This window comes from Dendropsophus ebraccatus, chromosome 3 (genome assembly GCF_027789765.1).
Source record: "Dendropsophus ebraccatus isolate aDenEbr1 chromosome 3, aDenEbr1.pat, whole genome shotgun sequence".
NCBI lineage: Eukaryota > Metazoa > Chordata > Amphibia > Anura > Hylidae > Dendropsophus > Dendropsophus ebraccatus.
The window spans coordinates 95239588-95257052 of record NC_091456.1 but is presented as its reverse complement, the minus strand read 5'-3'; the positions used below and the strand labels follow the sequence as shown (position 1 = coordinate 95257052).

General features: G+C 42.1%; 1 protein-coding gene across 2 annotated transcripts; it reads left to right on the top strand.

The window, feature by feature from the left end:
• Positions 1 to 38: 38 nt before the first annotated feature.
• Positions 39 to 16387, top strand: ARMC6 (armadillo repeat containing 6). 2 transcript variants are annotated; one of them, XM_069962254.1, is made up of 8 exons: positions 39 to 302; positions 5624 to 5777; positions 6286 to 6368; positions 8732 to 9302; positions 10387 to 10532; positions 14154 to 14285; positions 14581 to 14718; positions 15960 to 16387. In XM_069962254.1, exons 2-8 carry the CDS (start codon positions 5657 to 5659, stop codon positions 16170 to 16172), a joined length of 1404 nt encoding a protein of 467 aa, XP_069818355.1. In that variant the 5' UTR covers positions 39 to 302; positions 5624 to 5656; the 3' UTR covers positions 16173 to 16387. The 2 variants fall into 2 exon arrangements, with proteins under 2 accessions (XP_069818355.1, XP_069818356.1); XM_069962255.1 differs by having other exon boundaries at positions 39 to 371.
• The last annotated feature ends 1078 nt before the right edge of the window (positions 16388 to 17465 follow it).

The following is a 17465-nucleotide window of genomic DNA, read 5'->3' as shown; positions in this document are numbered from 1 at the left end:
ACGCAGCGCTGACGCGATGACGCACGCACGTTAAGGAGGAGACATATTTATTAAGGGCAAAATTCTCAAAGTAGTAAAACTAGAGTTCATAGTAAAAGAAACTAACAAAAAAGGCGCGCATGTCAGCAATATATATGTCATATATACGTCACTTATAGACTGAGACCAAATTCATTTATGTTTACGTTGTAGAACGCGTTGCTTCTAACGACCACAACGATGACATCACTTCCGCCCATGGTTGCTATTATGCCTGGACCCTGGAGAGTGACAGTGGAGCTCCTGGCTCGTAGACGTTTGCGGTAATTGTATATAATAACGCGCTGAGGCTGCTCCTGGGGACACCACCATGCCCCGTCACAGAGATAGAGGTCAGCCAGTGATGGCGTGGGATTAGGGATGTATCTGCCAGGCATAGGTGACATACAGTAGGGAGACTGCCTGTCAGGAAGCGCACTGAAAAGCCATCCACATGGTAGATAATGGGGACAATAAGCTGTATCCAGCCGCGCAGCAACCTGTCACCTAGATATTCTTTTACTGATTACAGTCGGATACTTGTACTTTTATTCTAATCTGTTTCTAGTTTTGAATGTAGTTTTATTTATTATATTTCTAGTGCATTGTCATGGGGCAGCCATCTTGCTTGAGCTGTTTTTTACAGCATTTAGTGACATGCTTTATGGCAAGCCTCATGGTGAACATAGAGATCATAAACCTCTCCAGACCATATTGTTTGGTAAGCATTAGGGATGAGCGAACCATCGGACTTTTGGTCCGACGCCATCTTCGCTCAATTACTATGCCTGCAATCCCGGGTGCATAGTTGCGTTCCCGGGAATCTGCAGGCAGGATCTTCCAGAGAATTCAAGATACATTCCCTAGATTTCCAGGGAACGTATCTTGAATTCCCTGGAAGATCCCGGCCGCAGATTCCCAGGAGCGCAACTATGCACCCAGGATTACAGGCATCGCACTGGAGTGAGCGGCTTTCGGACCGAAAGTTCTGCTCATCTTTAATAAGCATGCATCTATGGGTGTCTGTCTGTACAGATCCCTTTCCAGCAGATCCTTACTAATCCCAGCCAGAACAGGAAGTCTCAGCTTAATCCTCTGCCTAGTGACCAGAATAGGAAAATACAAGATAGAAGGGAAAATTTGAAAAATAAAACCAAAATACCTTAAAGTGACTGTACCACCAGGCCCAGGCTGAAGCACTGGAGGCGGGCCGACCCACCCCCAGTGGGAAGAAACCCCAGCCCCTCCATAACAGGGTTCCATTGATTCTAATGGAGTCACATCATAGAGGGGCTGGAGTTTCCTCCTACTAAGGGTGGGTCGGCCCGCCTCCAGTGCTTCAGCCTGGGTCTGGTGGTACAGTCACTTTAAAAATATGTTTAACGTAAAAGAACCTGTCACCATTTTTGACCTGTATGGGGGAAATTCCCTACGGCCAGTCCTAGCAAGATTCTGAATGATCAGTATGGTATCTTACAAGCTTGGGAGACGTGACACAGACACCAAATTCTGTGACCCCCAGGTACCCATTGGCTTAGATGTTGCATACATATTCATTTTTAGTTTGATTGAAGTGGCATGTCAGCTACATATATGGCTATTATGCAGCACATAATTAGCTAGGTTAGAGCCCATCAATGGCATTGAATGGCATGGCTCTACAGTTCAAGGCCTCCTCACCCACTCCTACAGACAACATCCCACAGATTCCATTGTTAACCATTCTCACCCCTGTTTTAGTAAATACTTGTATTCCCCATTGAATAACAATTCTAGAACACCATTTCTTATAGCTCTGTAATGTGCTGTTTAGCTAGGATTCATATTAGAATTGTGGGACTGGATAACAAACTGTTACCAGCTGTGGACATGTCCTTACTCAGGCTGGCTCTGTCAGCTCTGGTTGGATAGCATCAAACAATGTAGACACACTTCCCCAAATAGCAGCACCCAGTTGGTTATTGAGTCATACAATTCTATTAAGAATAATAGAGCTATAAGAGTAGGTGGTCCAAAATTGTTATTTTATAGGCATTGCATGTATTTGCTAAAACCACAGGTCAGGAGTAGGGAATTTCATGTTCTGATGACGAATTCCCTTTAACTTGGGGAAGTATTACAACATATATCTTTTTATATATTGTGGCTTGTTAGTTATTCTCTGCTCACATGAGGATAATATGTTTGGGGTATACGTCGGCATCATGTCACAATGGTATTCAGACATTTTCCACAGTGGACTGTCATTTGGTCTCTTGAGTTTAATTTGTTAAACATAGTCACTAGGTTCAATCCAGATTCAAAGGAACACTACTATTCTGCATGACTCTTCTTAATCTTTTTGAGTCCTGCAAGATAAGAGTATACATTAAGTAATCTTTTCTAGGAGACCATGTTCAGTCCATTAAACTCAATGGGCCAGGCACAGGTATTCCAGGTATCTGTAGACATACCTTTCCGCTGGTATGCCAGTGTATATCCTGAGCATGGAGCAACCTATGGCTGTACCCTTGTTTTCCCAAACTCCCTAGGTTGCATTCCACTTCTTCAGCCACCGGTATTCAAATGGCCAAAAATCAGACAGCATGCTGGAGTTGCACTCATCCCTGATGCTTACCTCTCCGTGGTTCCCAGGTGTTCTCCTGACTTGTCTCTGCATTCCCTACTCACCACTGACACGGCTAATACTTGAGAACATGCCTCTGCAGTGATAGCCCATACAGCCAATCACTGACCAAGTTTGAACAGCATCACAGCCAGTGATTCGCTGAGTGGGCTGTCACTTTAGAGATTTGTTCAAAAGTGTCAGTGGAGAATGCAGAGACAGGCCAGAAGGACATCGAAGAAGGAAGGAAGTTGTGGAGAAGGAAGTATACATCATTATTATTTTCTATACATGCCAGAATACCCTAGCAAGGGCTGCACATATATCGTTAATAATGTCCGTGCAGCCCCAGCCGTCTAATAGGCTCTGTAAGTGAGTACCGATCAGATCGGCACTTGCTTACCCACCATATCAGGCCATGTAATATGGCCCTAATGGTGCATTTACACAGACAGATTTATCTGACAGATCTTTGAAGCCAAAACTAGGCACAGACTATAAACAGGGATCAGGTCATAAAGGAAAGACTGGGATCTATCCTCTTTTCAAATCCATTCCTGGCTTTGGCTTCCAAAATCTGTCAGATAAATCTTTCTGTGTAAACGCACCCTTAGGCTGGGTTCACACTACGTATATTTGAGGCTGTATATTTGAGGCTGTATAGCAACCAAAACCAGGAGTGGATTGAAAACACAGAAAGGATCTGTTTACATAATGTTGAAATTGAGTGGATGGCCGCCATTTAATGGCAAATATTTGCTGTTATTTTAAAACAACGGCTGTTATATTGAAATAATGGCAGTTATTTACTGTTATATAGCGGCCATCCACTCAGTTTCAACATTGTGTGAACAGAGCCTTTCTGTGTTTTCAATCCACTTCTGGTTTTGGTTGCTATGAGGACCTGACAAGAGGACCAAATACTGCCTGAAATATACGTAGTGTGAACCCAGCCTTAGGCTGAGAAATGACATGTCCACCAAGTTCAGCCTATTAACCTGGATATTGATGTAGAGGAAAGCCAGTTTTCCCTCACCTTTGACCAAATCTAGCAATCAGAATAAATCTCCATATCTGTGTCCCTTTTCTCTGGTACTTATCAAAGCCCTGCTGCTGCTACCATTCCAATGCCCACTTTCTCCCCACTGATCACTTCCTGGCTTCATCTTGAGGGTCATGAGGCTCTATTAATGCAGCTGTATGCCCCATTATTACTACTCCAGCACTACTACTTTGCTCTTAAGATGTTGGTCCCAGTGGTTGATTCCATGTTAATCCTGTAAATGGGAATACCTTTTAAAAGTTAGAATATCCCTTGAATTGCGTTAGATCTTGGTGGTATATGCCATCTGGCCCTGTTGATTTGTGTGTTTAAATGATCTTCAGGTGGCGCAGCACTTCATCCTGGGATAGATAGGTGACCGGTCTCTTTAAAAACATCTGACGTGTCTGATTTTGTCGATTATATATGCTGAGTGCTGAGACTAACACAAGCAGGTATAGACATTCAGCTCAGCACCCCTCAGCTCTGCTTGGACATCGGATATTTAGAAATTCTATAGTACTTACCTTACTGGTCCCAGCGTTTCTTGTTCGGACACTTGCTAGGTCCCTATCTTTAGATTGTAAGCTCTTCTCTTAGTTTTTAAGCAGGGCCCTGAATAATTGGGGGGTATTTACACTGAGCAAAACAGGCAGAAATTCAAAGCGAAGCCCATACCGCAGACTCCACTTGGAATCCCGCCTCTCTCACTGTCTCAATGTGATGTCTCTTGTGTCTTTGCTTTCTGCTCAAATAATTAAATAAGTTCTTTCCAGGGCTTGACCAAAGCTGCCTTCAGCAGCTGGAATATATCACTTTTCCTCTTCTGCTTTACAGCCAAGGAGATTGAAGTACCTACTATATTTAGCATTTAATAACCAGACTCCTTGTGATGCCACAAAATAAGTCCAGGACCCCTTTTGCCACTTGGAGTACCTTCATACGGACTCTTTTCCTTCCCAGATTAATGCTCTCATTTTTTAAAAATATTTACTGACAATCAAATATTGGCACAGACTTTCAAAAGATCAGGCTATGTTTCCTTCCCATAGAGGAAAGACATGAATCAGTCACATGGACCTGAAATATTCCTAGACTGCTGCCTACTCCAGTCACGATGCTCATCTCCTGGCAGAAGAAAATATCAGGCATCTAAGCTTTCCTAACCTTGCCAATTCTTCTTAAGGCCCTATTCCACGGAACGATTATCGTTCATAAACTCATAAACGAGCGAATGACAAAGGCAAAATCGTTATACTGTCGTTCAAAATTGTTTTTCAGCATGTTGAAAAAAAGTCGTTGGTCTTTAAAAGATAATTCGCTAATCGGTTCGTAAAATTAGAAATCTTTCAGTCGTTCATAAAAAGCTTTAAAGAAAAAGTAGGTGTGTCGTATGTTCATGATCACCCCAGCAAACATTTTAAATGACCATGTAACGACTGCAAAATAATTGTTACACTACATATATCGTTCACGTTATGTGTTATCGTTCGCTAAAAAAGATCGTTTAGTGATCGTTAACGAGCGGTCATTGGAGTGAGTTTATGAACGATAATCGTTCCGTGGAATAGGGCCTTTACTCCCAAAATAAAAGATGAAGAACTGTAAGGCCACTCTTGACAAACATTAGATTGCTAGCTCTTGTGTATAGCCACTGATAACAAGATGTAGCCAGGCTTAACATGAGTTGTAGCCAGGGTTAACTTGATCCCTGACGCAACAATTGTGTCAGGGAGCTATGTTAAGTCAATTACAAAGTTGAGTTAAAGCCGTTATTGTGATCAAGTTAACTCTGGCTACAACTCATGTTAAGCCTGGCTACATCTGTATGTGTTCAGAATGTGTGTTTGGACTGTTTCAGAGGTTTATATGTCTCAGACAGTTAAACGTAGCAGATCCAATGCTGGTGGTGAAATGAGCTGATCATCATAAGTAACAACTTCTGTTCCATGTTTCAGATAAGGGTGAAGTAGTCAGTTCACATTTCTAAAATGGCTTGTAAGTGGATATCGCAGGAGACCTTTGATGCTGTCGTACAAGAAAATATTGCAGAGTTTGATATGGAACCTGAAGAAGCTTTAAATGAAGCCATTCAACAGTTTGAGTCGCAAGGTACTACAGATCTCTACAGAACAGTAGAAAATGTCATCTAGCGGAGTTGATGGTAGAATTTACAGTACGATTTGCAGAAGCCAAATCTAATGATATGTCTGTCGAGGCTTATAGTCTTGTAAAAGTTCCACTCTCCAGTTGTTCTGATGTCCAGGCAAAGTCTGAAATACAACAGTCTGGGTGTCATTTCAGACTTCCCCGGAGAACTAGAACACTTGGAAAGTGGAACTTTTACAAGACTAAACAAATTGATGGAAGTTACATTAGATTTGGGTTTGGCGACTATTTTATTGATTCACTCAATACTAGATACTAGGTGACTTTTAATTTCTGTTGGTTTCTACCTTTGAAGTAGGGCATGTACTAGATGCATGTGCAGAACTAGCCACCAGCACACCTGCTAAAATGACCCTAGACTTATTTGTCATATAATTTCACAAAATAGTATTGAAAGTAAGGGTAATACAAAGATATTTTGGAACTACCACTTTTCTGTCTGCTTCATTAGGAGTGGACTTGACAAACATAATCAAGGCTGTGCGGATACAATCTGATGAAAGCGAGGCTGCCCCAAACCACGATATCCTGCTGGTATGTATTGGTATAAAAGAAGGGCATATATCCATGTGACTTATGCTGAGGCCAACTTGGTTAAAGTGGAGATCCATCACTGGCACCATTTTATATCTACATAGGTCTAACGTTCTGGGCTGATTAATTTCTTTATATCCCCTGAATAAACATAGAATTAAAAGGGTTTTCCTATAAAATAAAAAAAGCTGATATGACACTTGCCTTATCCCCATGTATTTAGCTTATCTCTGAGGAAAGCAGTATTTAGGCATACAGAGAAAGTACAGCATTACGTGCCAGGCCATGCAGTATATCCATACAGTGTATTATCTGTTCTGGTACATAGAGGGAGATCTTGAATGGGAAATTTCCTCCCTGCCTTGAGACAACCACTTCAAAGGGAACCTGTCATATGAAAATGCAGTCCAATCTGCAGGTAGATCAGAAGGAGATGAGCAGGTTAATATGTAGATTGGTGGAAAATTATTCAAGAGTCCCTCTGCTCTAACCAATGTTGTTGTCAGGAACTGCAGGGCTGTCTAAGCCCCCTGGTTCCCAGAACCTGCTTTGATCAAGTGCTGCTGCACAGCATTATATAGAACAGGGCCCCCTCATTCTTACAATATCCAGGGGGGAGAGGTTCTGTGACACAATCACTGTGTGGGGCAGCCGCTGTACAGCTATCACCAATCACTGGTCGCTGTGGAGAGGCCCCAGCACAGCCATAGTGTTGGACACCATCCCTCTGTAAGAATAACCAGTACGGGGGAGTGATGGGCCGCTGCACTATTTAGCAATGTGCGCAGAGCTTGACGACCACATAGTCTAGGAACTGTGGGGCTTGGACAGCCCTCCAGTTCCCAACAGGAATGTTGGTGGCCTCAGAGGGGCCAGTGTTGCTCCTTACTGCTAAAAAAAAAACCCCAATACATTTATGTTAATTAAATTGTATATACCTTTATTAAAGTGATGTGTTAACAATTTTAAAAAAATCTCTGGAGTACTCCTGTAATTATTTATTTAAAAGTTATCCTGGACCTTTTCTAACACAGCTATATATCAATCCACTTAGCTTTACTGCTCTTTAACAATACTGCTTGCAGATTGAAATTCATTTATAATAAGTTTCTCTTTTAATGTAAAAAATGTGCCTGCTTGTAGACACTGCTAAAGGGATTGTATGAGTTTATTGATTACTGTATATACAAAAAACTCAAAAAGAAAACAGAGTCCAGTAAGCAGTCCACACTTGTAGTACAACAGCACATAAAAAGTATCATCAGGTATTAGGTGGGTGCACGTCTCACCAAACCGGGACAAAGTTTGTAAGCAATCCAATAGAAACGTGGAGACACAACAGGTGAAGTGAAGATATAATGTCACACCAGTTTGCAATGTTTCGGCATAAACAAGCCTTTCACTGCTTGAGAAAGGCTTGTTTATGACGAAACATCGCAAACTGGTTTGATATTAAATTTTCACTTCTCCTTGGACGTGCTGCCTCCTCGTTTCTATCAGTAAGCTCCTAAGATTCCCTCAGTAGTGACTTGAGCCAACCACATTGACACCTTTTAACTTGTGTTACTGTCATTCGTGAAAATTTTAGACATTTCAAGAGACCCTCTGTGATAACGAGATATAGCTGAAAAGGGAGAGGTGCCCAGCAATGTGCTTCACTCTCCTGCCCACCAAAGACCTGACTCCTTTGCTTCATAGAATATTACAAAGCAAAAGAGTCAGATTTGATTGACAGCCGAGGAGAGACCAGTGCTGACGTTCTCTCTCCCTTGCTGTATCTCAGGATCCCAGTGGGTCTCTGTAGTGCGATCAATAATGCTGACATGTTAAGCTTATACAAATGGCAGTAATGCTTTAGCGGAAGCTGTTCTTTTTATTGAAAGATTTTGTAAAACATACAAAGTAATACTCGACTGTACATTTTACATACTCACATGTGCAAAAAGACATCACACAGATTCAGTTAACATAACAGAAGCTATACCATATTTTGTGTCAACGTAATGAACTCATCAAAATATAGAACAATTTCAATAAAACCTGTCTCACAAAAGAAGTAAAGCTTTAAAAAAAAAACTTAAATGTTCTCCTCTTGGAGATCCTGCCTGATGACCATCCCATTCGTATAAATCTATTGTGTTGGAAATTAATTAGGGGTGAGTCACAGTACCAGCCCCACAGCTATTCATATATCATTGTGATAAGGAAGCTAGTCAGTGTTTCATGCTGCCTGTGGTTCATGCAGCATAGAAGTAGTAAGAGATTCTTTTTAATTGCAGATTCATATTTAGGTTTTAAGTAGTTGGGGAAATAATGTGCATGCAATATTATGATTTTTCACCCTACTTTTTTCTTAATTCTAGACTTTGGAGTCTTTGAGGAAGGCTGTGGATACCTCTTCTGTTAGCAGTGTGTCAGAGCTTCTTGTTCAGTTTGGGGATCAGTGTAAGCAGGGCATGGCACATCGGTACCTTGCTGGACAGAAGTTTGCCTACCCTGTGGTACTGGAGGCATGGAAACTGTGTGAGGGTGACAGAGAAGCTCTTTTAAATGCTCTTTATGCTTCGTCTTCCCTCACTGACGGGCAACCTGACTTGCTGGAGTGTGTGGGACAGGAACTGTTAATTCGTGCTATGCAGAATTATTCAAAAGATGCTGAGGTGACTTTATTCGCCATCCGTCTTACTCGCCATGTATGCCTAAAGCATGAACAGAACCGCCAAGACCTTGTTAAGGCAGGAATCTTGAGCTTTCTTACACAAGCCATATCACAGCATGGTACTGATCCAGATATAGTGCGTGAGGCATGCTCTGCCTTGAGGATCATGACCTTTGATGACGACATCAGAGTGCCATTTGGACATGCTCATGATCATGCCAAGATGATTGTATTGGAAAATGCTGGCTTAAAACTATTAATAGAGGCTGCAAAAGGTATTCCTTTTTATTAAATACAGTTAAATATGTTTATATGCAAAATATGTCCACAAATCTGTTACTGGTGCTTCATTTTTTCTTAATTTGTATGTTTCCAATAAGGAGTGTTAAGATAAATAAATCACTGCATTAATAACTAGATTTGTGGTTCAAGAGCCTGGGCAAAGTAGGTGACATCCCCCATGGAAGCCATAATATCCACATCCGCAACTTTGTAGTAGAGGAAATCTCCAGTATTCATACTTACTATTTTTACATGTATTCTGCATGGCTGCTAGTTTCAGCCATCATAGGTTTTTTGATGTCACTGTTTTATAACGTGTGGTTAAAGAGGTATTCCCATCCCATAAAGTGGCATATCGCTATGATATGACATCAGTTGGTTGGTGGGAGTCTGGCCACTGGAACCCAACCAATCCTGAGAATGAAAGGGCTGCAGCATCTTAGACATTGACTCTCCCTGCCACCTGCTTTGCCACCTTGATATCAGGATCATTTTGGGGCCACAGAAGTTTGGCCCCCACCAATCATGAAAGGCTTAAGAAAGACCCTTAGGGGTTGAAACGCTGCCCTGTGTATGTTTTTGTATTGTATTTCTGACTACTGGATTCTGCTAGATCTTTCTTTTCTGGATGTCTCTATGACATGTCAGAAGTTTTCCCAAATGACAGTGACACATTAAGAGGAAAATCTTGATTATTTATCTCCTAGGGAAGATTGGTCATTTTGCAGTGACCCGCTGATCCTTCTGTTTAATGACCTCAGATATTAGGCTGCCCTCACACATATAACTGATGCCCCATACATCCTGCTTTAATCTAAGGTATATGGCCAGATTTAGGGTGCACCTGTAAAACTGATCTACTGTGCATTCTTTAGATAGAGTGTGGACAAATGCAGTTGCAGTGGCACTTCATGCCCAATGTGAAAATCAGTCAGGGGATCAACTTTATAAAAACTTTAACAGAAAATAAGAATTGTAAAGTGCTGCGGAATCTGTTGGCGCTATATAAATGAAAATTTTTATTAAAAAAAATTATTATTGGTGGTAATCTCATGAAAATGTGATTTTGTCTTCTAGGCTTCACAGATAACAGTGTAGTCTTAAGTGAACTGTGTTCTACTGTTGCTCGCTTATGTGTGCGTAATGAGTTCTGCCAAGATGTTGTCGACCTGGGTGGGTTGAACTTTATGCTGGCCCTGCTAGCTGACTCCATTGATTATCAGGTAATATACTATACTAGTTTCTATAGTTCTATAGTTTCTATACTTTAGGACTTTGCTACAAAGCAGTTGTGTATATGGCATTGTTCTGCAGTGTTCCCAATAGCAGTGTTAGAGCAGTCTGAAGTTGTCCTTGAGCTAGTGGGTGAAGACTAGCTGCTATGATGTCTCCCATACACTGTGCACATACAAGGATCCTAATCCCTTATATATTCTATAAGTGCACCATCAGAAGCAGTAGCAGTATGGAGAATGTTACAGAGTAGTACTAGTCAGTGTAAGTGGGGAATACAACACTGGGGTGAGTAATAATATGAACAGGTATGTCTCTCTCTAGTCAGTAGGAAAGGATTATGGTTTGTGGACAAAGAGGCCTTTTTCTATTAAGCTATTCCAAAGCTTTCTATATTTACTTGTACTCTTGATATATGCAAAGTATGTTGAAAAAAATAGTGAGGTCCATGGTTACTATAGTCCAAAAAAAGACTATTGTATGTTGACAACATTGTAACCTGAGGCCATTGTAAGTTGAGGGATCACTGTATGTGAATGCAGGCCATATAACTTAAAGCACAATACTACATAAGCTTCACATGTACATCCTACAATACACTGACAATCAAATGTGTGCCATTTTATGAAGCTTATTTCAGAATATTATATATATTATAAATAATATTATTTTAGAATATTTCACAAGGACAGATCTATTTAAATAAAGGCATCAGTCATACCCTGATACATTTACATCTGAGTACAAGTACCTGCACAATACCACCTCTGCTTTCTCAAACCGGGCTGAAAATAAACTATTCTTAAGGTGTCACTGTTGCTAAATTTTTTTTTGCAGAAATCAATAGTACAGGCGATTTTAAGAAACTTTGTAATTGGGTTTATTAGCCAAAAAAAGCAGTATAAAGCTCCCCCCTGTCTTTATTGTTCTCCTATGGAGAGAGAAAGTAGAGGCACCAAGACAGGACAACAAAGAGTTAATTTACATTCAGATCATGGGCTCTCTCCTCTGCAGTCACCACTGACCTCTGAATAGCTCCCCCCCTCATTATCCTTTGTTTTTGGCTCTCAGCTTTGTTAGCGGCTCTCCTGCTAATCTCGCTCCTTCCTCCTCCCCCCTCCCCTCTCCATAGCTCAGACAGGATCCGACTGATGTAAAACAGTCGAGATTTCCTGATTCTGAGCAGTGGATGACAGAAAGGAGAGGCGGGGGGACCTGGGAAAAGTCTTTTAAATGCAGATAATGGCATATTTGCCTAGTAACCCCAATTACAAAAATTTTTTATGACAGTAAAAATTTTTTATGACTATCTTTGGTATTGTCTCTGTTATACCTGCTTTCACTGAACAGAACCAGGAGGAGGCTTTTTCAGCCCCCTGAATTGCTACCTGGGGTGGTTGTTTTGTGCGGGTCTATTGTATCTATTGGCCATATATATCTGTCATAGTGACATCTGCTTTATAATAATGACTTGTAGAGTTGTTTCACTATGACTATGATACTTTACCATGTCTTGTTTCCAAACTTAGCTTGGTTTCTGTTCATTGAAAGATGGCTGCACAACCTTTCAGATTATCAGGGAACATTCCCTATTAGTGTTACAAAAATTGTATGAGTAGCCAGCTAGGTGTTATCCGTTGGGTGCTGTCTAGTCACAGTAAGCACATCACGAAAGGTCCAAGACTTTCCTTCCGGATTCAGTACACATCCCATGGAGAGTTGTAGATTATTATTCAGCATTGCAGTAAGGTGCCTCATGTTCCAGACATCTAGTATCCGTGCATATGTTGCAGTGAAGTGATAGAATCTAGGGATTTTATGAAATCCCAGGAAATGATGGAATGAACACACCGTTCCATCATTTCCCTAGGGATTTGATCAAATGCCTCACCAGGGAAATGATGGAATGAACGATCGAGGAGACGCCCCGGCTCTATGTTTGGAGGCGGACAAGGGGGCAGAGCGGCACACCTCCCGGCAGGCGTATGGCGGCGGGGCAGACAGGGGATCTGAGCGGCATGCCTCCCCGCAGGCATACGGCTTTCGGGCGGACAAGGAACAGAGCGGACAGGCCTGGGGAGCAGGAGGCATGTCGCGGGGCGGACGGGGAGCAGAGCGGCAGACATGGAGCAGGGGACGTGTAGCAGGGGAAATGAGCGGAACAGGGAGCAGCAAGGAGGCGGACAATGAAAGCAGAGCGGACAGGCTGGGGGGAGGCGATACAGTAAGCGAATTCTATGTCGCAGGAGGTAACGATGTAGTTCGTTCCATCATTTCCCTGAAAGGGGTAAGTGATTTGATCAATTCACTAGGGAAATGATGGAACGCGTGGTCATTTCATCATTTCCCAGTATTTTATCAAATCCGTTAGGGATTTGATCAAATCCCTGATTCTATAATTTCACCGCAACACATTTAAACCATTATGTGATTGAGGATTTGGCTGCTTCCAGTGCTTTGCAATGAGACAACAAGCAGCTGTGTAGCAGTTCACATTTAAAATCTACAATTGCTTACAGTTACAGGGGTATTCTGGTAGAATTTTTTTTTTTTTACATTTCTTAATAATAACTGTCAATCATCATTCACTTTGCCAGAGGCTGCTTCCCAAAGTGTAATGTCTATTCTAATGCTAACATGCAGTAGAAGAAACATTAGGAGAGACTCAGTATCTGTATGCAGCAGTACCACTGTTACACTGATGTAACTTGCTGGGACCTGGGCTTGAGCAGCCCTGCAGTTCCTGACACAGCCCCATACAGCTGCATGTGTGTAAAAAAAAAAAAATGTGGGTGGGGGGTATACATTATACACTTTATTTCATAATAATATATCATATGACAGAGTTATAGAATTGTTAAAGGGAACCAATCACACTAAAATTGGCCATAAAGCTAAGGAAACGTGCTGGTAGATCAGCCAGCTTCCTAAACATCCCCCTGTACCCTCCGTCCCCTGTACATACAGCCCGCAAATTTAGTTTAACAGTCTCCCGCGCTCTATGCAAATTACCATCTAAATAGTCACGGTGGGCGGGTGGCTGGTCATGTAGTCACGGTGGGCAGGTGGCTTCTTCAAGTAGTTACTGTCCTGGGCCGGCTCCGGCGCTGTTATCACGCCCCTCTGGGCGTGTGTGGAAAGCGCCGGATGTTGACATAATTAGGGGGGGGGCGGCATTGCACGTCAGCCAAGCTGACGTCTTTACTAATGCGGAGTGCAGCCGGAGAAGACGCTGCTGTACTGCGCCTGCTTAGTGCAGCTTAGTAAAGACGTCGGCGTGGCCGACGTGCAATGCCGCCCCCCCCCCCCTAATGATGTCACCATGCGGTGCTTTCCACACACGCCCAGAGGGCGCCCATAGAGCGCTGGAGACTGTTAAACTAAATATGCAGGCTGTATGTACAGGGGACGGAGGGTACAGGGGGATGTTTAGGAAGCGTGCTGGCTGAACTTCCAGCATGTTTCCTTAGCTTTATGGCCAATTTTAGTGTGATTGGTTCCCTTTATTTTTTTCCTCTGCCAGAATACTCCTTTAAAAGCAATCTCCTGTATATTTTTTATATATTGGGTCAAAAACACTACAGTGTCATGAATTATATCTATACTTTTAGGAGCTCGTAAAACAGGTGCTTAGCGCCATTAGAGCCATTGCTGGAAATGATGATGTGAAAGATGCCATTGTAAACTCTGGGGGGACTGACCTGATTGTCCTAGCAATGACAAGACACCTCTCCAATGCCCAGGTATTTATTATTCTTTATAATAAAATATTCATACTATCTTCTCACAGTTACAACACTTTAATAAAAAAAAACACCCATTAAAAAATAGAGGAAGTAGTTTTTGTCTGGCTGTTGCCCCTACTGGTTGTACTGGGGAAAATGCATTTCTGGTTTGTAGGTGTTTAATTTCTGCAGAAAATCTGCAGCATATGTAGTACGGTATGTGTGAACATACCCTAATAGTGCATGTCAGAAAGTAAGAAAACCAATTAATTCCCTTTAGCATGAAAATATTAACTTTGGTTTCTTTCTTTAGATCTGTGATCAGGGCTGTGCTGCCCTTGCCATGTTGGCCCTGCGTAAACCAGAGAACTGTAAAGTCATTATGGAAGGAGGTGGGGCTTTAGCTGCTCTTCAAGCAATGAAAATTCATCTCAAGGATTCAAGTGTACAGGTATCAATGATCTAAAAGAGAAGCTAAAACAAAAAATCCAGTGCAAGCAGGGGGGTGCGGGAATATAATAAAGAATGTATACCTACCCGTTCCCATACTCCCGCAGCACCCTGTCACAAGCTTGCTCTCACCCTCTGGGCTCCAGTTTCTCCCGGGTTCCGTTGTTGCCACGACCCAGTGGAAAGGGCCCGGTCAGTTTCCTGTCCCAGTCACTGGCTGGTAGAGCGGGAGCCTCAGGGGGGCGGTGGGGGTCCGTGAACAATGATGCAGTGCTGCGGGGGCACAGGGACAGGTAAGGAAAACATATAGGCCAAATATAGACATTTGCAGGGTTGGAAAATGGTTAAGGGTTAAAGAGGCTGTTCGGCCAGGACTCCTTTATGCTCTCTGAAAAAAAAATAACATACACTTCCCTCCCTGGCTACCCCCTGTACTACACTGTTTTAGGCCCGATTGTGCAGCCGCTTCTGGGATTATCTATGGGGCACCTAAACATTTCTCTGTAAAAATCCTCATTCCCTGGACCGGTGGTGGTCCCATGAGTTGGATCCCTACCGATCAGCATGTTATCCCCTATCCAGTGACTGGGGGAAAACATGGTCAGATGGGAATATCCCTTTATTGATACATCTATACTGAAGCCAGAGCTCAGTTTTTCTTCTCTAGAACTAGAAATTTGCTGCAGAGACAGAGAATAAATACTAAGGCTCAGATTTATCAAACTGTAAAACAGAAACTGAAGTAAACTGCCTGAAGCAACCAATTACAGCTCAGCTTTCATTTTACCAGTGCTAAAAGCTGAGCTGCTGTTGGTTACTATGGGAAGTTTTCCACCATATTCTGTTTCCCACAGTTTGATAACTCTGGACCTAAATTTCTTGGTACCTGCAGGCACCATAGGAAGATTTGGAGAAACTGCAAGTAATTGCTAACAGCTTTCCTCCTAGCCCCTGAAAGTCTCCTGCGCAGTATGTAAATGAACCTTATGTAGGGATCAGGGCGCTCCTCTAGCGCCAAAGTAGTCATGACTGGCTTGAAAATCCTGTGTAGTCTGTCTGGTCATACCTGTCTGGGCATGATTCTCACTGTAGGAGCCTGCAGTGTCACAGAGGGGCTGCCCCTGAGCACCAAGAGGCGTGATTTCACTGGATTTAATGTGTGATGTAAGAAGCCGAATATTTCCTTAAAGAATAATTGTGTGAAGTTGTATTGACGATACATCCTATTAATGTCTATTTTAGAAACAAGCCTGCATGGTAATCAGGAACCTTGTGTCCCGCACTCGTGATTTCTCACAGCCCATCCTGGAAATGGGAGCGGAATCTTTAATTCTTCAAGCCCGCTGTACTCACAAAGATTGTGACGATGTTGCCAAGGCGGCTCTAAGAGACCTTGGATGTAAAGTAGAACTGCGAGAACTATGGACTGGCAAGAAAGGCAACTTGGTGCACTAACCTCAATATACCTTATACCCTTATTAAAAAAAAAAACTAAAAAAAACAGTCAATGGTAACATCAGGAGCACTTGTGATATCTTCACTGTATCCCTTATATATAGGGCAAGTGATCGCCAATTCCTATTAAGTTTATTGCATTATACATCTGTATTTATTGTACATTTTATCTCCTTGTTTATTCTCCTCTTGGGTCATTAAATGTTTTAACACAATTGCCTTACTGTATTTTCTTGTTGCTGCATAAATAATGCAGGAGCCCAGTTAAATGTCAACTTAACATGAGTTCCTGAGACATCAGCCATTGCAGTCATGCGCCCTCTGAAATTATTGTGCTATAAGAACATTGATTAAACTATTATGTTTTTGTGTTTGCATTGCCTTATAGGATTTGTCATTTCTTCATTTATGAAGCTCAGCAGACTACATTACCAAGTGTGCAGCTTCATATTGGGCTCACATTACCACTTTAGCAGTAAATGTATGTTACTTTATCTACCACATTAGTGTTCTTTATTGCAGTTACAGACCTTTTGCTCTCTTGTACTGATCCATACATTTTTGCACTTTTTGTATGTAAGTTAGATAGCTATGCTTACTTTCATTGATCTCACAACATGGACGTGAACTACACAGATTATTTCCATAGTGTTCAGAGATGAGTAATTTGTCCTGGCAATATTTAGAGGATTTGGGCTTAATACCTGTGTAGTACCTGTCACATGTCTGTCTGTATGTCCAGCATGTACAAAAATGCATTTATTCACTGGTGCAAAGACGTCCTGAGAGATGGTCCTGAGGTGCAGCAAGCTGGAATGCCTCCCCTCTCCCCCTCCCATACAGTGGGGAAAAAATAGTATTTAGTCTGTCACCAATAGTGCAAGTTCCACCACTTAAAAAGATGAGAGAGGCCTGTAATTGACACCATTTGTAGACCTCAACTATGGGAGACAAAATGAGAAAACCAATCCAGAAAATCACATTGTCTGATTTTGTAAGAATTTATTTGCAAATTATGGTGGAAAGTATTTGGTCAGTAACAAAATTTCATCTCAATACTTTGTTATATATCCTTTGTTGGCAATGACAGAGGTCAAACGTTTTCTGTAAGTTTTCACAAGGTTGGCACACACTGTTGTTGGTATGTTGGCCCATTCCTCCCTGCAGATCTCCTCTAGAGCAGTGATGTTTTGGGGCTGTCGCTTGGCAACACGGACTTTCAACTCCCTCCAAAGGTTTTCTATAGGGTTGAGATCTGGAGACTGGCTAGGCCACTCCAGGACCTTGAAATGC